The sequence below is a fragment of the Moschus berezovskii genome, chromosome 23, assembly GCF_049115385.1.
Source record: "Moschus berezovskii isolate FMDL1 chromosome 23, NW_MosBer_1.0, whole genome shotgun sequence".
NCBI classification, from domain to species: domain Eukaryota; kingdom Metazoa; phylum Chordata; class Mammalia; order Artiodactyla; family Moschidae; genus Moschus; species Moschus berezovskii.
The window spans coordinates 17,167,945-17,192,053 of NC_142482.1; the positions used below are offsets into that span (position 1 = coordinate 17,167,945).

The window sequence follows — 24,109 nt, forward strand, 5'->3', positions numbered from 1 at the left end:
CATCATGAGGAATGCTGGGCTGGAAGAAGCACAAGCTGGAATCAAGATTGCCAGGAGAAATATCAATAACCTCAGATATGCAGATGACACCACCCTTATGGCAGAAAGTGAAGAGGAACTCAAAGGCCTCTTGATGAAAGTGAAAGAGGAGAGTGAAAAGGTTGGCTTGAAACTCAACATTGAGAAAACAAAGATCATGGCATGTGGTCCCATCACTTCATGGGAAATAGATGGGGAAACAATGGAAACAATGTCAGACTTTATTTTTTGGGCTCCAAAATCACTGCAGATGCTGATTGCAACCATGAAATTAAAAGACGCTTACTCCTTGGAAGGAAAGTTATGACCAACCTAGATAGCATATTAAAAAGCCGAGACATTACTTTGCCAACTAAGATCTGTCTAGTCAAGGCTATGGTTTTTCCTGTGGTCATGTATGGATGTGAGAGTTGGACTGTGAAGAAAGCTGATCACCGAAGAATTGATGCTTTTGAACTGTGGTGTTGGAGAAGACTCTTGAGAGTCCCTTGGACTGCAAGGAGGTCAAACCAGTCCATTCTATAGGAGATCAGTCCTGGGTGTTCATTGGAAGGACTGATGCTAAAGCTGAAACTCCAATACTTTGGCCACCTCATGTGACGAGTTGACTAACTGGAACAGAGTCTGATGCTGGGAGGGATTGGGGGTGGGAGGAGACAGGGATGACAGAGAATGAGATGGGTGGATGGCATCACCGACTCAATGGACATGAGTTTGAGTGAGGTCCGGGAGTTGGTGATGGACAGGGAGGCCTGGTGTGCTGTGATTCATGGGGTCGCAAAGAGTCAGACACGACTGAGTGACTGAACTGAACTGAACTGAACTTTCATGCTTGAGGCACTTGAATTGATCCATCAAGTGTATTGACTCTGTGAGCTAGATGCTATCCATTCTGCTTGGCACAGAAATTTACGTAATTGACAGTATTCATGCATGTGCTAAACTGAAGTGTTAGGATTTAAACTGATGCAGTCTGGACCTTCAATCTGTGTTTTTAATTTCTGTATTATATCAGCTCTGGTCATCCACTTGCCCAGCTTGTAAGGAGATCTCCATTTGTTCAAGCTTAACCACATGACTTGTCTGAGCCAATGAAAAGTGAGGAGACTTAGCATATGCCAGTTCAAAGCAAACATTTTCAAAGAATTTGCATTTTCTTCCAGCTCTCTCGCCCTTTCCCTGGATCCCAAAACGGCATGCCCAGGGGAATGCTGTTCCTTTAGATGAAGGTCTGAGCTGAGAAGACCAGGGGACCTCAGTCACAGTCACCCTCACCCCTGATATAGAACATGAGCGAGATAAGCTATCGCAAACCACATACCTTGGGTTTTTTCACAGTAGAATAACTGAGCAAAAATGGAACAGTTTGACAACACTTACCAGAAAGTGGGGTACAAAAGGAAAAAACACTAAAATATTTGCAGTTGGCTTCATGGTCAGGTGGACAGTGTTGAGGAAATCGTCTCTAGGATCTTGACGATCACCATTCATGGCTTATAGTGATACACATTTGTTATTTTAATTGCAAAGACTGGGGAACAGAATGCATTTATAAGGTCAGAAAAGAACTGACTTAAAAAATTAGAAGAAAAGAAAAGATTTGGAGACATACAGGGTTGAAAAATGTAGCTGTTGCTCCTATGAGAGGATAAAAGATGACTGTGAAAATTGCTTTGAATAATAAAGGATGAAGCAGATCCAAATTAAGACTCATATTCACCCCCAAATAAAATTTTATGAAATCCTTTTAATGAGGAAAGTGGCCCAGTAAATTCTTTCAGTTGGATAAAATATGTCAGAGCCAACAGACTAAGAACATGGTTTTCCACAAACTCAAAATTTAGGAAAAGAGACAGGTACATTTCTGAGAAATGTGGCACTTTAAGAAACAATTTGCAAGTATAAGATGCCGAGTTATATCCTTTGTCTGTCCCTTTATGAACCACTACACATTCCTTGATTTCTTTCAACTCATCAAAATTCAGCTTAAATGTTACCTGGTCTGAATTAGATGTACCTCCACTAAGCTTTCCTCTGATCTCCTGTGGCTTATACTTATTAAGGTGATTTTTATCCTGCAATTGACTGTTTCCTTCTTCTAGACTATGACTTCGTCAGTGCCACAGACTGGAACTTCTATCAGTCTGTGTGTGAAAGAAATGCAACCATTTGATCAATGAATAACTGAGCAAATTAATACAGAGCAAAGTTATATAACAAATTTCAGTGCTCTCAGATCAGCATTATAAACAATTTCTAAAATTCTCAATTCCACCCGATTCTTCTAAACAAAATAAAATCTTTGAAGTTGGAGATTTACCCACATAATAAAATTGCAGTATATAAATATTTGCTTGCAGTCTCAGGAAATTTTAAGGGAATTTTTATTTATTTCTCATAAAAAGTAAAATGTATATTAGTCCTAGACAAAAATAAGTCAATTAATCACAGAGGTTTAAGATTTAGCCATTAAGGCAGTTCATAAAATAACATTTCCTAAATATCACCCTTAAAAATGCCTAGACCAGGCAAGAATATTGAATGGGTAGCCATCCCCTTCTCCAGGGGAATCTTCCCAACCCAGGATTGAACCTGGGTCTCCTGCATTGCAGGCAGATTCTTTACCATCTGAGCCACCAGGCAAGCCCATTTTCATGACTAGATCTTCATTATTTAGTGGAAAACGTTATTAGAAGAACACACAATTCTTTGCTAAACTTATTATATTGGTTCAATTCACTCAAATTTTGTTTTCAAGGACATTATAAAGAAAACACAAGAAAAGTATTCAAAATCACTTACTTGTCTACACCAGAGTTTACGGAATATTTGTAGATAGGCCAACACCATAAGACACAGTGGTGCCATGTATGTCACCAGGAAGAAGCAGATGTGATACATCTTGGGGTAAATTTCACCTGGAATGAAAGTCAAAATAATAAAGCCTTATGTTATAATTCATAGATTTTTTAAAGGTACATTTGTCAATGTTTTGCTTTTAAAATACACTTTACCTTCGATATGATTTTACTGTCATGATATATACACAAAGGGAAAAGTGATTTAAAATAACAGCTACTTACATTTAAGTACTAAATGCAAAGTCTTAATGTCCTTTAATCCACTCAGAGAGAAGAGGCAATGAAACATTATTTTAATTTGTGCTATACAGTCTATCCAAAGCCAAGTGTTCTTTTATTAAAAACCTTTTTTTTCTCTTGATTACATCTGGCTATTAATAAAACAATTTGGATTGTCCTATATTTGGATTTACAAGAAGGGACATTATCAAAATTTAATTGCTAAAGCTTTTGTTAAAATTGCAAAAGACTGTAAATTAAGTTGATTCCTCTTAATTTCTTTCTTAAAAATCGGGAAATTATTCCCAGTTGTATCTGAAAATACAAATTTGGAATGTTTTTTTCTAAAAATAAAATAGCAAACATTTGATAAAAATTCTTGTTGTTGACTTCCTGGAACATATACAAAATGCTTATTTAAGTAAGTTGTGTTTGTATGTTAATGCATTTACTTTTAACAAAAATGAAAATTTTAGGATTCTTTAAAGTTAGTTTTCAAACCAATATGGGTATTTTCTTATCAATAAGGCATAAGCACATCTAGGATTGTAGTAATTTCTTATTTATCATTAATTCTGTGTATACAGGTGATATGTATCACAGATTAAGGCATTTCTTAAGGAATCAATCAATTGAGTGGCCTTGTGGCTTAATATTAATTTTTAGCTTTTCTAAAATATATCCATGGCTGACTTTTAAAATACTTTAAAGGATATTTCTCTTATACTAGTATTTGAATATGTCACAGTGATCCAGCTACTCTTACTTAATGCAAAACAAGAAACGATATATACTAGATGGATACCATGGATATTAAATGCCACTAACTAGATACAATTCTAACTAAATGCTAGCAAAATAGATTTTTTTAATTCTAAAAATTGCATAACTTATTTTGAGCTTGATATTGACAACGGGATTGGTTCTGTACTATTATGGAAGGACAATGCTATCATTTTTATAGATTACATTTGTTTCATTACTTCAGAGAGTATTTTGAAGCATGAAGACTCAGTTATGTGATCAAATGTGATAACAGCAATTTATCCTCAGGTCTAGCCAAAAATAATTATGATAATGACCATAATCACTGATAACAAAGGTTGGCAATTCACTGACTTCTTACTGAATATATTTTAAATGTATCAGTGAGTTAAATACCCTCCATAATAGTGATTTCATAGTCTTATCTTCTAGAACTTAATAGTCTTATTTTTACTCTTAACACTGCCTTCTTTCTCAGACAGATGTTTTTCTCCACTACTATCTTTAGAGAGGATGGCAGGGTGCATGTGGTGCCAGGAGCTCTAAGAGATCAACTTGAGGTGTCATTTTTAACTTCCTTGGGGCCCCAGGTGGCTCACGCTGAGTTCATCAGCTTCTAACTTTCTTTCAAGTTTGTCCTGTAAAACAGGCCAGTTACATAAAAAGTGATAGAATCTGGGCAGCCTGAAGGGAGGAATAACATACATCCTTTTCCTTTGAAGCTCCACAGTCCATGCAGCATTAGGGGAGCCAATTAAAAAGGAACGGAGAGTTACCTGGCACTTCCCAGGCACCTGAGTGGCTTTGAACTTTTATTTGTTTTGAAGAAAGTGTCACATAATCTTCCTGTATAAAAATGTACCTTTGAAGCATACATACCCATGAATCCCTGATGTCTGCCCCAAACTAAACTGAGTGAGTGGAGACAGGTAGATTTCGTAGGTCATTTGTTTTTTAAACGCAGAGATGGATATCAACACTATGATAACAGGCTGCAGTTTTAAACAGATGGGAAACAAAACTCATTCTGTAAGTGGCATATTTATAAATAGTTGGAAAAAGATGTAATTGACAAGTAAAGGCATATTATGATAATGAATGCCAACACAGACAAAAGTTGATAAAGCAAAATTATATTTGCAGGCTAGGATAGATTGTTTCACTCAAGAGATTATTTTAGATAATTGGGGAAACATAATCATCTTAAATTCCTCATTTCATGCTCAGAGTCTAAGCTAATTGAAAATCCAGAAATAACATTGATAGTTTAAATTATATGTTAAAACTGTCTTTGATTTTTCTCTGCACTTGATGAGAAATATCTTTTATATATTTTAAGACATTCATGTGCCTAAAATGTATTCACTTAAGCATTCCCTAAATTAGAAAACATCATTTTAAAGATTAAAAGCTATTAAAATTTGGTGTCCCTACTCAACCGATAAATAGGCATAATCTGCTTAAATTCTTGTATATATACACCAAATCAGCAAATAGGGAGCAAATGTAGATCTTTCTTTAGTTTTGATGTATGGAGAGAGAAATATGGAAACTTAAATTACTGTATGTAGAATAGATATCCTATGGGAATTTGCTGTATGTCTCAGGGAACTCAAACAGAGGGTCTGTATCAACCTAGAGGGGTGGGATGGGGAGGGAGATGGGAGGGCTTTCAAGAGGGAGGGGACATGTGTACAATGTACACCTAAGACTCATTCATGTTGATGTTTCTCCGAAAACAACAAAATGCTACAAAGCCATTATCTTTCAATTAAAAAATAAACTTAAAAATCACATTAAATAATAATATCATGTACTGGACAGACAAAACTTAAATGAGTTGAGGTCCATTATCAAGTGAACATGTTAATATAATTATCTAAAAATGACATTTTCTCCTTCATGTTATACCTATCAAGAATTCACTGGAAAAAAAATAATATAATTTTCCAAATTTTCAATTTGAACAATCTTTTCAAAGTTCGTGTATCTGTTAAAGTATACCTTAATTTTTCATATATTTTATTATCTTTTTCCTGATAAAGGTTTTCAATAAATGTTCCTATTAATAAACACATATTTATATTCTTTCCCAATCTGACAATAGGCCAAAAGCCATGATGTAAAGAATATCTCCATTATTATTACTATTTTTCAAACCACCAAAGAATAATTTGACAGTACAATCCAAGAGGAGGGAGATTATAGATCCCCAGTATCCAAAACACCATTTGATAAACACTATATGCTCATTAAAAGTTGGATTAATGACTGGTAAAAACATATCTTGGATTGAGTGCAGAAAGAAAGTTACTTTCTTCAATTATGATTTATCCTGTGGAAGTATTTACAAAAAAAGAAATCAAGAAAGTATGGTTATAATTTTGAAAGAATTAAAAAATTTCAGAAGTATAAATTAATGTGACTGAAGCAAACAATGAACATACACAAAGATCTTTTAAAAATCATTAAAATAAATAATAACACATTTTATTTTTGAGTGTCAAGTGTATGTGACAAAAACTTAATGGCTTGTGGTCTTTTATGAACAAACTATAGGTAATAAAGAACATAGTGAGCTGCAATAATGATACATCCATAAAATATTCCACATTTGTGGTCTGATTTTCAGAAGACAGAGTTCTCAGATATTTTGTAACATGAGGGAGACAGTATTTGCAAGACTTTTCCAAAAGTGACTTGATAGATATGAATCTACATGGTTTACACACTTTCCACACTGCAATGTTGGTTATATGACAATTATGACATCTCTGTATACTTTTAGAATTAGATCATTGATTTAACTTAGACAGTGAAGAGGAACTCAAAAGCCTCTTGATGAAAGTGAAAGAGGAGAATGAAAAGGTTGGCTTGAAGCTCAACATTGAGAAAACAAAGATCATGGCATCTGGTCCCATCACTTCATGGGAAATAGATGGAAAAAATGTGGAAACAGTGTCAGACTTTATTTTTTGGGGCTCCAAAATCACTGCAGATGCTGATTGCAGCCATGAAATTAAAAGACTCTTACTCCTTGGAAGGAAAGTTATGACCAACCTAGATAGTATATTAAAAAGCAGAGACATTACTTTGCCAACTAAGGTCCATCTAGTCAAGGCTATGGTTTTTCCTGTGGTCTGCATTGATGTGAGAGTTGGACTGTGAAGAAAGCTGATCGCTGAAGAATTGATGCTTTTGAACTGTGGTGCTGGAGAAGACTCTTGAGAGTCCCTTGGACTGCAAGGAGATCCAACCAGTCCATTCTAGAGGATATCAATCCTGGGTGTTCATTGGAAGGACTGATGCTAAAGCTGAAACTCCAATACTTTGGCCACCTCATGCAGCGAGTTGACTCACTGGAAAAGACTCTGATGCTGGGAGGGATTGGGGGCAGGAGGAGAAGGGGACGACAGAGAATGAGATGGCTGGATGGCATCACCGACTCGATGGAGGTGAGTTTGAGTGACCTCTGGGAGTTGGTGATTGCCAGGGAGGCCTGGCATGCTGTGATTCATGGGGTTGTAAAGAGTCGGTCACGACTGAGCGACTGAACTGAACTGAACTGAAGATAAGGAAAATAACAGGTAAATAACAAGGAGGGAACACAGCTCCACCCATCAATAGAAAGTTGGATTAAAGATTTACTATGGAGGAGCCTGGTAGGCTGCAGTCCGTGGGGTCACTAAGGGTCGGACACGACTGAGCGACTTCACTTTCACTTTTCACTTTCACATGTTGGAGAAAGGGATGGCAACCCACTCCAGTGTTCTAGCCTGGAAAATCCCAGGGATGGGGGAGCCTGGTGGGCTGCCATCTATGGGGTCACACAGATTCGGACATGACTGAAGTGACTTAGCAGCAGCAGCAGCAGCAGCAGAGCACGGCCCCGCCCAAAAGAACAAGACCCAGGTTCTCCCTCAGTCAGTCTCTTCCCATCGGAAGTTTCCATAAACCTCTTATCCTTCTCCATTAGAAGGCAGACAGATTGAAAACCACAATCACACAGAAAACAACACCCAGTTGTGGATCTGACTGGGGATGGAAGCAAGTTCAGTTCAGTTGCTCAGTCGTGTCTGACTCTTTGCGACCCCATGAATCACAGCACACCAGGCCTCCCTGTCCATCACCAACTCCCGGAGTTCACTCAAACTCATGCCCATCAAGTTGGTGATGCCATCCAGCCATCTCATTCTCTGTCGTCCCCTTCTCCTCCCTCCCCCAATCTCTCCCAGCATGAGACTCTTTTCCAGTGAGTCAACTCGTCGCATGAGGTGGCCAAAGTATTGCAGTTTCAGCTTTAGCATCAGTCCTTCAAATGAACACCCAGGATTGATATCCTCTAGAATGGACTGGTTGGATCTCCTTGCAGTCCAAGGGACTCTCAAGAGTCTTTTCCAGCACCACAGTTCAAAAGCATCATTTCTTCGGCGATCAGCTTTCTTCATAGTCCAACTATCACATCCATACATGACCACGGGAGAAACCATAGCCTTGACTAGACGGACCTTAGTTAGCAAAGTAATGTCTCTGCTTTTTAATATGCTATCTAGGTTGGTCATAACTTTCCTTCCATAAGTGTCTTTTAATTTCATGGCTGCAATTAGCATCTGCAGTGATTTTGGAGCCCCAAAAAATAAAGTCTGACACTGTTTCCACTGTTTTTCCATCTATTTCCCATGAAGTGATGGGACCAGATGCCATGATCTTTGTTTTCTCAATGTTGAGCTTCAAGCCAACCTTTAAACTCTCCTATTTCACTTTCATCAAGAGGATTTTGAGTTCCTCTTCACTTTCTGCCATAAGGGAGATGTCATTTGCATATCTGAGGTTATTGATATTTCTCCCGGCAATCTTGATTCCAGTTTGTGCTTCTTCCAGCCCAGCATTCCTCATGATGTACTCTGCATGGAATTTAAATAAGCAGGGTGACAGTATACAGCCTTGATGGACTCCTTTTCCTTTTTGGAACCCATCTGTTGTTCCATGCCCAGTTCTAACTGTTGCTTCCTGACCTGCATACAGGTTTCTCAAGAGGCAGGTCAGGTGGTCTGGTATTCCCATCTTCTTCAGAATGTTCCACAGTTTATTGTGATCCACACAGTCAAAGACTTTGGCATAGTCAATGAAGCAGAAATAGATGTTTTTCTGGAACTCTCTTGCTTTCTCCATGATCCAGCGGATGTTGGCAATTTGATCTCTGGTGCCTCTGCCTTTTCTAAAACCTGCTTGAACATCTGGAAGTTCACAGTTCACATATTGCTGAAGCCTGTCTTGGAGAATTTTGAGCATGGCTTTACTAGCGTGTGAGATGAGTGCAATTGTGTGGTAGTTTGAGCATTCTTTGGCATTGCCTTTCTTTGGGATTGGAATGAAGACTGGCCTTTTCCAGTCCTGTGGCCACTGCTGAATTTTATAAATTTGCTGGCATATTGAGTGCAGCACTTTCACAGCATCATCTTTCAGGATTTGAAATAGCTCAACTGGAATTCCTTCACCTCCACTAGCTTTGTTCGTAGTGATGCTCTCTAAGGCCCACTTGACTTCACATTCCAAGATGTCTGGTTCCAGGTGAGTGATCACGCCATTGTGATTATCTTGGTCGTGAAGATCTTTTTTGTACAGTTCTTCTGTGTATTCTTGCCACCTCTTCTTAATATCTTCTGCTTCTGTTAGGTCCATACCATTTCTGTCCTTTATTGAGCCCATCTTTGCATGAAATGTTCCCTTGATAGCTCTAATTTTCTTGAAGAGATCTCTTGTCTTTCCTATTCTGTTGTTTTCCTCTATTTCTTTGCATTGATCATGGAGGGAGGCTTTCTAATCTCTCCTTGTTATTCTTTGGAACTCTGCATTCAGATGCTTATATCTTTCCTTTTCTCCTTTGCTTTTTGCTTCTCTTCTTTTCATTGCTATTTGTAAGGCTTCCTCAGACAGCCATTTTGCTTTTTTGCATTTCTTTTCCATGGGGATGGTCTTGGTCCCTGTCTCCTGTACAATGTCATGAACCTCCGTCCATAGTTCATCAGGCACTCTATCTATCAGATCTAGTCCCTTAAATCTATTCATTACTTCCACTGTATAATCATAAGGGATCTGATTTCGGTCATATCTGATTGGTCTAGTGGTTTTCCCTACTTTCTTCAATTTCAGTCTGAATTTGGCAATAAGGAGTTCATGATCTGAGCCACAGGCAGCTCCTGGTCTTGTTTTTGCTAACTGTATAGAGCTTCTCCATCTTTGGCTGCAAAGAATATAATCAATCTGATTTCAGTGTTGACCATCTGGTGATGTCCATGTGTAGAGTCTTCTCTTGTGTTGTTGGAAGAGGGTGTTTGCTATGACCAGTGCATTCTCTTGACAAAACTCTATTAGCCTTTGCCCTGCTTCATTTTGTGCTCCGAGGCCAAATTTGCCTGTTACTCCAGGTGTTTCTTGACTTCCTCCTTTTGCATTCCAGTCCCCTATAATGAAAAAGACATCTTTTTTTGGTGTTAGTTCTAAAAGGTCTTCATAGAACCATTCAACTTTGGCTTCTTCAGCATTACTTGTTTGGGCATAGGCTTGGATTACTGTAATATTGAACGGTTTGGCTTGGAAATGAACAGAAATCATTCTGTCATTTTTAAGATTGCATCCAAGTACTGCATTTTGAACTCTTCTGTTGATCATGTTGGCCACTCCATTTCTTCTAAGGGATTCCTGCCCACAGTAGTAGATATAATGGTCATCTGAGTTAAATTCACCCATTCCAGTCCATTTTAGTTCACTGAATCCTAGAATGTTGATGTTCACTCTTGTCATCTCCTGTTTGACCACTTCCAATTTGCTACTGACCTCCAGTAGCATACTGGGCACCTACCGACCTGGGGAATTCCTCATTCAGTATCCTATCATTTTGCCTTTTGATACTGTTCATGGGGTTCTCAAGGCAAGTATACTGAAGTGGTTTGCCATTCTCTTCTCCAGTGGACCACATTCTGTCAGACCTCTCCACCATGACCCTTCCATCTTGGGTTTCCCCACACAGCATGGCTTAGACGCGAGAGACTCTGGCCCTGGTGGCGCACGTGAGAGACACCGGCCCCGACACAACCGATCATGTGAAGAAGCATGGCTGAGAGGGGCTACCCTATGTCCAAGGTAAGGTACAGTGGCTGCACTTTGTTAGAGCAGCTGTGAAGAGATATTCCACCACCAAGGTAAGAGAAACCTAAATAAGACTGTAGGTATTGTGAGGGGGCATCAGAGGGCAGACACACTGAAATCATAATCACAGAAAACTAGTTGATCTGATCACATGGACCACAGCCCTGTCTAACTCAATGAAACTAAGCCATGCTGATGGAAGCAAAGTCCGATGCTATAAAGAGCAATATTGCATAGAAATCTGGTGTTAGGTCCATGAATCAAGACAAATTGGAAGTGGTCAAACAGGAGATGACAAGTGTGAACGTCAATATTTTAGGAATTAGAGAACTAAAATGGACTGGAATGGGTGAGTTTAATTCATATGACCATTATATCTACTACTGTGGGAAGAATCCCTTAGAAAATGGAGTAGCCATCATAGTCAACAAAAGAGTCTGAAATGCAGTACTTGGATGCACTCTTGAAAAAGACAGAATGATCTCTGTTCGTTTCCAAGGCAAACCACACAATATCACAGTAATGCAAGTCTATGCCCCGGCCATTAATCCTGAGGAAGTTGAAGTTGAACGGTTCTTTGAAAACCAACAAGATCTTCTAGAATTAACACCCAAAAAAGATGTCCTTTTCATTATAGGGGACTGGAATGCAAAAGGAGGAAGTCAAGAAACATTTGGCTGCTGCTGCTGCTAAGTTGCTTCATCGTGTCTGACTCTGTGCGACTCCATAGATGGCAGCCCACCAGGCTACCCCATCCCTGGGATTCTCCAGACAAGAACACTGGAGTGGGTTGTCATTTCCTTCTCCAATGCATCAAAGTGAAAAGTGAAAGTGAAGGTGTTCATTCGTGTCCGATTCTTAGGGACTCCATGAACTGCAGCCTACCAGGCTTATCCATCCATGGGATTTTCCAGGCAAGAGTACTGGAGTGGGTTGCCATTGCCTTCTCTGGAAACATCTGGAGTAACAGGCAAATTTGGAGTTGGAGTACAGAATGAAGCAGGGCAAATGCTAACAGAGTTTTGCCAAGAGAATGCATTGGTCATAGCAAACACCCTCTTCCAATAACACAAAAGAAGACTCTAATTATGGACATCACCAGATGGTCAATACCAAAATCAGATTAATTATATTCTTTGCAGGTAAATATGGAGAAGCTTTATACAGTCAGCACAAACAAGACTGTGAGCTGACTGTAGCTCAGATCATGAACTCCTTATTGCCAAATTCAGACTTAAGTTGAAGGAAGTAAGAAAAAACACTAGACCATTCAAGTATGACCTAAATCAAATCCCTTATGATTATTCAGTGAAAGTGAGAAATAGATTCAAGGGATTAGATCTGATAGAGTTCCTGAAGAACTATGGATGCAGGTTTGTGACATTGTACAGGAGACAGGAATAAAGACCATCCCCAATAAAAAGAAATGCAAAAAATCAAGATGGCTGTCTGAGGAGGCCTTACAAATAGCTGTGAAAGAAGAAAAGCAAAATCAAAAGAGAAAAGGAAAGACATACCCATCTGAATGCAGAGTTCCTAAGAAGAGCAACAGGAGAAAAGAAAGCCTTTGTCAGTGATCAATGCAAAGAAATAGAAGAAAGTAACAGAATGGGAAAGACAAGAGATCTCGTCAAGAAAATGAGAGATACCAAGGGAAAATTTCAAGCAACGATGGGCACAATAAAGGACAGAAATGGTATGGGCATAACAGAAGCAGAGGATATTAAGAAGAGGTGGCAAGAATACACAGAAGAACTCTACAAAAAAGAGCTCCACAACCCAGATAATCATGATGGTGTGATCACTCACCTAGAGCCAGACACCTTGGAATGCAAAGTCAACTGGGCCTTTGGAAGCATCACTATGAACAAAGCTAGTGGTGGTGATGGAATTCCAGTTGAGCTATTTCAAATCCTAAAAGATGATGCTGTGAAAGTGCTGCACTCAGCACTTTCAGTGCTTGCCAACAAATTTGGAAAACTCAGTAGTGGCCACAGGACTGGAAAAAGTCACTTTTCATTCCAATCCCAAAGAAGGATAATGCCACCAAATGTTCTAAACTACTGCACAATTGCACTCATCGCACATGCTAGTAAAGTAATGCTCAAAATTTTCCAAGCCAGGCTTCAACAATATGTGAACTAAGAACTTACAGATGCTCAAGCTGGATTTAGAAAAGGCAGAGGAACAAGAGATAAAATTACCAACATCTGTTGGATCATCAAAAAATCAAGAAAGTTCTAGAAAAACATCTATTTTTGTTTTATTGACTATGCCAAAGCTTTTGACTCAGTGGATCACAGCAAACTGTGGAAAATTCTACAAGAGATGGGAATACCAGATCACCTGACCTGCCTCTTGAGAAATCTGTACACAGGTCAGGAAGCAACAGTTAGAATTGGACATGGAAAAAATGACTGGTTCCAAATTGCGAAAGGAGTCCGACAAGGCTGTATATTGTCATCCTGCTTATTTAAGTATATGCAGAGTACATTATGAGAAATGCTGGGCTGGAAGAATCACAAGCTGGAATCAAGATTGCAGGGAGAAATATCAATAACCTCAGATACACAGATCATACCACCTCGGACACGACTGAGATACTGAACTGAACTAATGCGGATCATACCACCCTTATGGCGGAAAGTGAAGAAGAACTAAAGAGCCTCTTGACGAATGTGAAAGAGGAGAGTGAAAAAGCTGGCTTAAACTCAACATTCAGAAAACTAAAATCATGGAATCTGATCCCATAACTTCATGATGAATAGATGGGGAAACAATGAAAACAGTGACAGGCTTTGTTTTTTGGCTGTCCAAATTTACTGCATGTGGTGACTGCAGCCATGAAATTAAAAGACAAATACTCCTTGGTAGAAAAGTTATGACCAACATATACAGCATATCAAAAAGCAGAGACATTATTTTGCCAACAAAGATCTGTCTAGTCAAAGCTATGGTTTTTCCAGTAGTCATGTACAAATGTGAGAGTTGGACTAGAAAGAAAGCTGAGCGCTGATGAATTGATGCTTTTGAACTGTGGTGTTGGATAAAACTCTTGAGAGTCCCTTGGACTGCAAGGAGATCCAACCAGTCCATCCTAAAGAAAATCAGTCCTGAATATTCATTGGAAGGACTGATGCTGAAGCTGAAACTCCAATACTTTGGCCAGCTGATGTGAACAACTGACTCATTGGAAAAGACCCTGACGCTGGGAAATATTGAAGTTAGGAGGAGAAGGGGACGACAGAGGATGAGATGGTTGGATGGCATCACCGACTCAATGGACATTAGTTTGAGTAATCTCCTGGACTTGGTGATGGACTGGGAAGCCTGCTGTGCTACGTTCCATGGGTTCTCAAAGAGTCGGACAAAAGTGAGCGACTGACTGATACTGAAAGATAAGAAATACAGTTTATGAGTAAGCACAAGTAAAAGATACTTCACAATAAATATTTTTTTAATTAGGCTAAATGGTATTTGGACTTTCAAGATGTTTGAACTTTAGAGAGCCAACCCTGTAAAATATAGCATCCTACAGTGACTTTGTTGTTGTTTTTCAGTCACCCAGTCATGTCCAACTCTTTGTGACCCCATGGACTGCAGCATGCCAGGCTTCCCTGTCTTTCACCATCTCCCGAAGCTTGGTCAAACTCATGACCATTGAGTCGGTGATGCCATCCAACCATCTCATCTTCTGTCATCCGCTTCTCCTAATGCCTTCCATCTTTTCCAGCATCAGGGTCTTTTCTAATGAGTCAGCTCCTTGCATCAGGTGGCCAAAGTATCAGAGCTTCAGCTGCAGTGTCAGCCTTCCAATGAATATTCAGGACTGATTCCCTTTATTGACTGGTTTTATCTCCTTGCAGTCCAAGGGACTCTCAAGGGTCTTCTCCACCACCACAGTTAGAAAGCATCAATTCTTCAGTGCTCAGCTTTCGTTATGGTCCAAATCTCACATCCATACATGACTACTGGAAAAACCATAGCTTTAACTAGATGGACCTTTGTTGGCAATGCAATGTCTCTACTTTTTTAACATGCTGCCCTGGTTTGTCATACCTTTTCTTTCAAGGAGCATATTTTAATTTCATGGCTTCAGTCACCATCTGCAGTGATTTTGGAGAAAAGTCTATCACTGTTTCCATTGTTTTCCCATCTATTTGCCATGAAGTGATGAGACTGGATGCCATGATCTTAGTTTTCTGAATGGTGAGTTTTAAGCCAGCTTTTTTCACTCTCCTCTTTCATTTTCATAAATAGGCTTTAGTTCCTCCTCACTTTCTGCCATAGGGTGGTGTCATCTGCAGGTCTGAGATTATTGATATTTCTCTTGGCAATCTTGATTCCAGCTTGTGCTTCATCCAGCCCAGCATTTCTCTTGATGTACTCTGCATGTAAGTTGAATAAGCAGGGTGACAATATATAGTCTTGACGTACTCCTTTCCCAGTTTGGAAGCAGTTAATTTTCCATGTCTGGTTCTAACTGTTGCTTCTTGACCTGCATATACATTTCTCAGGAGGCACATAAGGTGGTCTGGTATTCCTATCTCTTTAAGAATTTTCCACAGTTTGTGGTGATCCACACAATCAAATTCTTTTAGGGTAGTCAATGAAGCAGAAGTAGATGGTTTTCTGGAATTCTCTTGCCTTTTCTATGATCCAGGGGATGTTGGTAATTTGATCTCTGGTTCCTCTGCCTTTTCTAAATCCAGTTTGAACATCTGGAAGTTCTCAGTTCACGTACTGTTTAAGCCTAGCTTGAAGAATTTTGAGCATTACTTTGCTAGTGCATGAAATGAGTGCAATTATGTGGTAGTTTGAGCATTCTTTGGCATTGCCTTTCTTTGGGACTGGAATGAAAGCTGACCTTTAGCTTTACAACCCCATGGACTGTAGCCCACCAGTCTCCTGTGTCAATGGGATTTCCCAGATAAGAATATTGGAGTGGTTATCCTTTCCCTTCTCCAGATCGAACTCAGGTTTGAACCCTTTTGGTGACTTTAGCTTCTGACTATCACACATTTTTGTCCAAGCTTAAAAATTTTAAGTTAAAGATAGACTTACAGAGACTTCTTTGGTGGTTCATGCTTGAGAATTTGCCTGCCAATGCAGGGGACACAAGTTCGAATCTGGTCCAGGAGGATTCCACATGCTGCTGGCAACTAAGTCCATGAGCCACAACTACTAAGCTGTGCTCTAAATATAAAGCCCATGAACCACATCTACTGGAGTCCGTGGACCCTAGAAGCCCATGCTCTGCAACAAGAGAAACCTCTGAAATGAAAAGTCCTTGCACTGTAACTCGAGAGGAGCCCCTGCTCACAGAAACTAGACTAAGCTCTGGAGGCATCAAAGACCCAGTGAAGCCAAAACTAAATAAATAAATTAATTAATTAAAAAAAACAAAAGAAATGTAGACATACATAGCTTATATTAACAAAACTTATGCTATGCAAAATCATTATAATAAACTGATGTCTAATGAGCAAAATGATCAGAATCTACTTTTCATTTTTCATACACTTCTTGAAAACATAGTTATTTGATTTAATTTAATGTATGAAAATCTAATATAATATCTTTTATTGCTTGACTTTGTGGATGATCAACTCAATACAGTATTACTTTGCCTTTAAAAACATTTAGAATAATTAAACACCAATATAAAATCACTTTCAAATAGGTTTTATAAATGACTTCTGAAAACTGAATTTAAGTTTTTAGATATTTGACAATAATTTCTTATTTTTTAAAGAAAATACTCCTTCCATAAATGTAGGTAATAAATATTACCTATAGGTAATAAAATGTCAGAGGTCAGGATGAGTTTTAGAGATTTATATCTGTTGCTTAAAGGTAATTCGAAAACGATGCAGCTATTTACTTAATCATAATGACTAACTGGATCCCCTAATTCTACAATCTTTTTGCTCATTGTGGTTAATGCAACTTAATCATTCGGGGCAACACTATAAAAAGGACAAGTTTATAGAATCAGTCTGCCAAACTTATAAATGAAGCTAATTACCAAAATAAAGACTATACTACTGACACATGTTGAATAATAGGTGGGAATTTTAATCTAATTACTGTCTCCATGAACTTACAGATGATCAATGTGTGGGCTGAAAAAAGCTCTTTTGGCCATTTCTTGTCTGCCCATTTCTGTGCCCCTCTAGACTCAGAGGGTAAAGAATCCACCTGAAATGCAGGAGATCCAGGTTTGATCCCTGAGTCAGGAAGAGCCCCTGGAGAAGGAAATGGCTACCCACTCCAGTATTCTTATCTTGGAAATCCCATGGATATAGGAACTTGGTGAGTTACAGTCCATGGGGTAGTAAAGACTCGGACTCAACTAACACACACACACACACACACACACACACTAGCCTTAATAGAATCTAATTATAGGGAGGGGATCACTAGGTAATTTAACCTAGCTCCTGACTTAACTTTCTCCTGAATGTGCACTATGCCTTGCCTACCCTGCTGGTTCTTTTCCTAGATTTACAGAAGTAAGAATGAAGAACTAAGCAGTGAAAGAATGACTAGATATCTCCCCTCAGTAGCTCCGTTAGCAATCCTGCAGGCAGACCATCTAGACCATATAAAAAGAGAGTCAGCCAGTCTGCACATAATGGAGACAAATGCAGAACCCAACCTCTTGCCGCAGTGATTCACTAGGATCCTTCCCCTCTTTTTCCCTTTAAAAATTGTCATGGCTGAGAGGATCCTTCAGTTGGTCTTGGGAGTGCACCTTCTCCTCACATTGTCAGCTTTTCTGATTGAGTCATATTTCCTTTCTCCAGAAACTTTCCTCTCAATTACTGACTTTTTGTGTGGCAAGCAACCAAACCTGGGTTCAGCAACACTCTGATTTAAATGTGCTTGTTTGCTTCATAATATTGAACAAATAATTTATGGTTCAATTTCATCATGATTAACTAAATTGCTCGAATCAAGAGATCTTTAGTTTCTTTTCCAAATAGAACTCATTGTATAGGAATTACCTAAGAGACATGTCACAGTTGGTCCCCAGCCCACCTTTCCCCAAACACAATTCTTTAGACTGTCTACCCCTACAATCCAGAAACTATGTTTGAACTTTCTTACTTTCTTCTTCAAGGGATGGTGCCCATTGTGTGGGTTTTCCTACTTCCTAGGACACCCTCAGGAGTTTTTCCCTTTCCCCTATTCCTTGTCTGGAAAATCTTTTTTAATTTTTTAAAGGGGTAGATTATAGTCATTTAATCAACCAAATTATTAAATTGTGCACTGAGAGAGAATCACACTCATGCTAGCGAATCTCCACATTTTCAGTTTTTCTTAAACTGAAAAAGAATTGAGATATTTAGACATTATAAAGAAAGTGGAAGTGTTAGTCGCTCACTCACGTCTGACTCTTGCCAGGGTCCTCCGTTCATGGGATTCTCCGGGCAAGACTGGAGTGGGTAGCCATTCCCTTCTCTAGGGGCTCTTTCCAACCTCGGGATCGAATCTGGGTCTCCCCAACTGCAGGCAGATTATTTACTGTCTGAGCCACCAGGGAAGCCCCATTTAACCATTAAAACATAGCCAAATCAAGAGGCAAAACAAGTTCATTCTAAGTGACCAGAGCTCAAACCCTGAGTAAATGAACTGCCCCCTGATTTCCTCCCTGTTCATCTTTAATGCTTTGCTGAAGTGTTAGCAGCTGCTTGTAAACTTTGTCCAAATGGCCAGGACTGAGTCTGTCCTCTAATTTGTGCTCCTAGCACTTTATATCTAAGTATATTAAAATACTAATCACACTATAAAACTTTATTTATTTGCCTTTCAACCTCAGTATATACAATGTGTTCCCTTAGGCAGAGCCTATTTCTCTTCAGGTTGGCACAATTTCTGGCATATCCTAAGTACTCAAGATGTTGTTTGAACATTAAACAAATGGGACCAAAAACACTTAAGAATATTTTTATCATTTTGGAACTTTCCACTCATTTTGTTTTTGTCTGCGTTGTTAATGAGGAAACTCATGAAAAGCTGAAGAAGATCCAGAAAGAAATATAGCAAAAGAATTGCAATGTTAGAAATGAAGGGAAAAACTAAATTTTATAAAGGGGCACTTAATATCTGGAATAAAAGATAAAGCAGCTTTTGAAATTTTGAGTATTATAAGTCTTTGGATAATATATGGAGTAACTGCAATATTTTTTGAGATTTATTCTACAGCAGTGAAAATATATGCCTAATTTTTCAGTCCTTGTTTTTTCTCTTTTCAGGGTTCCAATAAAATACCAAGTTAGGAATTAACATGAATTCAGAGATTCAAATACTTGAAAATCAGAAGTCCATGAGCCAGCCATCCTTGGGGTACACTGCCTCTACTGATACATCTTTCCAATAGACAAATGCTTTCCTAACGTTTACAGTGTCTAAATATGAACCATTGTAATATACCTAACCAGAGGAGAATAGATTGTTTTCTTTAAATTTCATGTGATAATTTTTAAACAGTGCTGGGAAATGCAGCATTATTTTATTTTCTTTCATTCTTTGCTATGTCCGGATTCGTACCATCATCAGGCACTGATAAAAGTGGTTCCACTGTTACAGAACTCAGACTGTTGCTGAGAGTTCTGAACCAAAGGACCATAACACCTCCATCTTCTGATTGTTTAATTTAACTACTGACCATGTCAGATGGGAAATCAAGTAGGATCATAATTCCATGATAAGTATAACTCTGAAATCAGAAAATAATTATGTCAGTGGTAAAATTTATCAATTTACTGTATTATGAATAGAGAAAGCATATTTAGCTGGTTTGACTCAAAGATCACCATAGTCAATAGACAAGACAGTCATGTTTCCAGGCTGCACATGACTTTAACATGAAAAATTCAGTTGTATTTGAAGCCCCATTAGGGAACCCGACACCTGTGGAAATATAATGTTCTACCATGTTATAAAATGCTAATAATTTCAAAATACATATTTGGGTTATTATAAATGAGTCCTTTCAATGTTTTAGAAAACCTAAGAAAAGTTCATAGTCCCCAGCTGAACAATACAACAGCTAGATAGTCGTGCATCTAAAGTTTCAAAATGGGTGGAGGGATTCTGTGAAATCGTTTTGGATTTCAACTTGATTTTTCATGTTTTTGCAAAATGATACTAATGAATGTCAATAAAATAAAGAAGGCCAGCTTTACAAGCGTTATGCAAGTCAGATTTCCAATTCACAGCTGTCATATCAGTTTAAGGACCACACTGAACTTGCCTCCCCAGCGCTCATCACAGACGGTAAAGAGGGCGGTTTTATTGGCTAAGCCGGGCAGCATGGTGCTGCACTCCATGACAATGGCCTGAGGGATCATTATGACGCAGGACACGATCCAGATGATGACGATGCTGTTCCGGGCCCGCTTGGCTGTGCTCTTAAACATCAGAGGGTGACAGATAGCATACCACCGGTCCAAGGCGATGCAGCTCAGTGTGAGGACAGACACAGACACGGACACGGTCTAAAGAAAGAAGGAAGGGAGTACAGGGAAGCTCAGCTGTTACATGGATGTCTCTCAATATGTGTACTGTTTCAGAGGGCTAGGCACACAGATAACCAGATTCAAAGTTGGCAAAAGACATTTCATTCAAATGCTATTAAAAAAAGAAAAAGAATCTGCCACAAGTAATATTAGAAATGTATCAAGAAAAAGAATTACCTACTTCCTATTAAATATAAAAGTGTGTTATGTCTGAGTGCTAAGTTTCTTCGGTTGAGTCTGACTTTTTGCAAGCCCATGGACTGTAGCCCACTAGGCTCCTCTGTTCATGGAATTCTCCAGGCAAGAATACTTCCAGGGGATCCTGGATTTGAACTCGAGTCTTCTTCGGCATTGGCAGGTGGGCTCTTTACAGCTAGCACCACTTGGGAAGCTGCCTCTTTTTTTATGCCAAGTGTTTTGATTTATATGACACTCTTTGAATAAAGACAAACATGATTTGTTTTGGTATTTTTCCATTGATAAGGGAAATCTTACCTTCAAAGGTAAAAACATATGTTCGTAGTCTGAACTGGAAATTTTTCTTTTACTTACACACAATAATACGATGACATGGCTTTCTTTTAAATTAACATACAAGAATTTGATTGCAATTGCATTTAATTAGCATTTTTGAATTATTGGTATCTCATTTCTTATTTTTAAATAACCAAGGTTATTTGTTCATTTTCAACATGCAAATGCATGAGTTGTGATAAAAAGGAATCTTCTATATAGATCTCCTTGCCATGGTTTGCTCATTGCTGGAATAAGCAACATACCTCTAAAGTTCAAATAGGTTCACCTAATCCAGATTTATGTATAATTAATCACACACATTTAGCTTGGAACTTTAAGAAGACAGTAAAGAAACATGTCATGTATGCCCATCCCCCATGATCAGTTTATGCAATTGCTGTGCCGTGCCAGGTCACTTCAGTCGTGTCCTACTCTGTGCAACGCTATAGACTGTAGCCCGCCAGGATCCTCTGTCCATGGGATTCGCCAGGCAAGAATACTGCGGTGGGTTGCCAGGCCCTCCTCCAGGGGACCTTCCTAACCCAGGGATCAAACCTGCATCTGTTAAATCTACTGCACTGGCAGGCAGGTTCTTTACCACTAACGAAACCTGGGAAGCCCCAAGTTTATTTAATTATATTTAGTGCATTCTATACTGAATGAACAGACCATTGGTTGACAAAATCACTTGTTTCAAAACCCTCTCTTTAAAAACAAGCCTCATTCTCCTTTCTGTTATTATTATTATTATTTACAGATTTCTATTCACTTTCTTCTCAACACTTACGGCGTGTTTAATTCATTCATGTACTGTTTATCTTCTCTGTGGAACAAAGACCAATGGCAGGAGGGACTGTGCAAAACAGTACCTGGCACAGTGCTTCTTGTGTTTATTATGTGGCAGAGTCATCTTTCTCTATTTTTCTGTCTTAGTTGTATTGATCCTATAATATGTGAATGGGAGGGTATCTCTGCTTCTTACATCAGGACCTTGCTTGTTGATGCGTTGACGATAGGTACAGATGCGTGAGAGGGATGTACATGCTGATCCGGCAGAGGAGGAGAAGTTCTGGGCTAAGCATCAGGACCACATAGCCATTCTCATCTCCTCCCAGCTAGCTGAACAATGTGGGTCACCTACTTAACAACTGTTCGCAAATGTGTGTATTTTTTTCCTATTAAATCAGTAAAATTGACAATAAGATGCTTGCCAACTCTGATTCATTTGATTCTCTTTAGAATAGATGACAGTACAATTGAAATCAATTCCGCTGCCATGTTTCCTGGGTTGCACCACATGGCACTTGCTAAATGTGAGATCTTGGGTAAGTTAATTAAGCTATGCCTCAGTTTTCTCATCAGTAAACTTGCATAATAATCATAACTACCGCGGACTTGTCAGAAGAATTCAGTCAACACGTGAAATGCCTAATCTGGGCCTGGTATATAAATGACAAGTGTGTTACTCCTTGTTATGATGATGGCAGCGGTGATGGTGATTATCCTATTCATATCTTCTTCTGTTCTCGAGCTTAGAGTTCTAGCTTTTAATTGGAACAGACTGCTTTACAGTGAAGAATAGTTATAGAAATTATAAGTAAAGATATAAGCTGTTCTAAATTCTGGGGGGTTAATTTGAACTTTAATTTGAAAGGGATGAACTCTATCAGAGTAGGTTTATGTTGGTTGATTTGTTGCTGTTCAGTTGCTTAGTCGTGTCCGACTCTTTGCAACCCCATGGTCTGCAGAATGCCAGGCTTCCCTGTCCTTCACCAGCTCCTGGAGCTTGCTCAAACTCATGTCCATTGAATTGGTGATGCCATCCAACCATCTCATCCCCTGTTGTCCCTTTCTCCTGCCTTCAATCTCTCCCAGCATCAGGGTCTTTTCTAATGAGTTGACTCTTTGCATGCGGCAGTCAAAATATTGAAGCTTCAGCTTTACCATCAGTCCTTCCAGTGAATATTCATGGTTGATTTCCTTTAGGATTGGCTAACTTGATTTCTTTGCAGTCCAAGGGACTTTTGAGAGTCATTTCTAGCACCAGAGTTCAAAGGCATCAATTTTTGGTGCTCAGCCTTTTACATTGTCCAACTTTCATATCCATATATAACTACTTGAAAAAACTACAGCTTTGACTAGACAGACCTTTGTTGGCAAAGTAACATTTCTGCTTTTTAACATGCTGTCTAGGTTTGTCATTGCTTTCCTTCCAAGGAGCAAGTGTCTTTAAATTTCATGGCTGCAGTCACCGTCTGCAGTGATTTTTGAAGCCCAAGAAAGGAAAACCTGCCACTGCTTCCCCTTTTCCCCCTTCTATTTGCCATGAAGTGATCATTTATATTTATTTATTTTTTTTTAGTGTTAAGTTTCAAGCCAGCTTTTTCATTCTCCTCTTTCACCCTCATCAAGAGGATCTTTAGTTCCTCTTCACTTTCTGCCACTGGAGTTGTTTCATCTACATATCTGAGTTGGTTGATATTTCTCTGGCAATCTTGATTCCACCTTGTTGATGGCACCTGGAAATTCTTTGGCACTGCCTTAGGGGACATTCACACCTTTCTCCAGTGTCCACTCTTTGTTCATCCTCCATTCCTCCCTGAGAATGTGTCAAGAACCCAGAGCCCTTCTAAACCCTTGCCAACCTGGGGATAGAGTGGTCATCTAGCTCTACACAGGTGACCTTTCATACTACTGAGCCAGGGCTATATTTATCCTCTCTAGCAATTAGAAACGAAAAGTTCTCAACAAGGCTTAGTATCTTGCTTTTCATAAATTCTAATCAACATGGGTGAATGGGATAGAAGTAATGTGATTCAAATTCTGAAGTCATTTCTAGGAGTTCCTTCAACTGCTAGCAATAATCAGTTCCAATCAGTGCGCTTGAGAGATGGCTGTCCAGTGCCAATGGTGAGCCAGGGTGCAGTGCCTTCCCATGAGACAATATGCTGTTTGGATAATCTAATGGTATAATCCATTGAATGAACACTTAGGCATCAGTGATTTAACAGTCGTTGTTTGACTACTGTATTT

General features: G+C 39.0%; 1 protein-coding gene across 1 annotated transcript in view; it reads right to left on the bottom strand.

Annotated features, from left to right (window-relative positions):
- Nucleotides 1–24,109, bottom strand: part of HCRTR2 (hypocretin receptor 2) — a 135,457-nt gene that overhangs the window by 18,476 nt on the left and 92,872 nt on the right. Inside the window, exons 3-4 of the mRNA XM_055406761.2 lie at nucleotides 20,296–20,539; nucleotides 2,842–2,957 (exon numbers count right to left, since the gene is read on the bottom strand). Of these exons, the coding sequence (XP_055262736.1) occupies nucleotides 2,842–2,957; nucleotides 20,296–20,539 (360 nt within the window). The remainder of the gene's footprint in view (nucleotides 1–2,841; nucleotides 2,958–20,295; nucleotides 20,540–24,109) is intronic.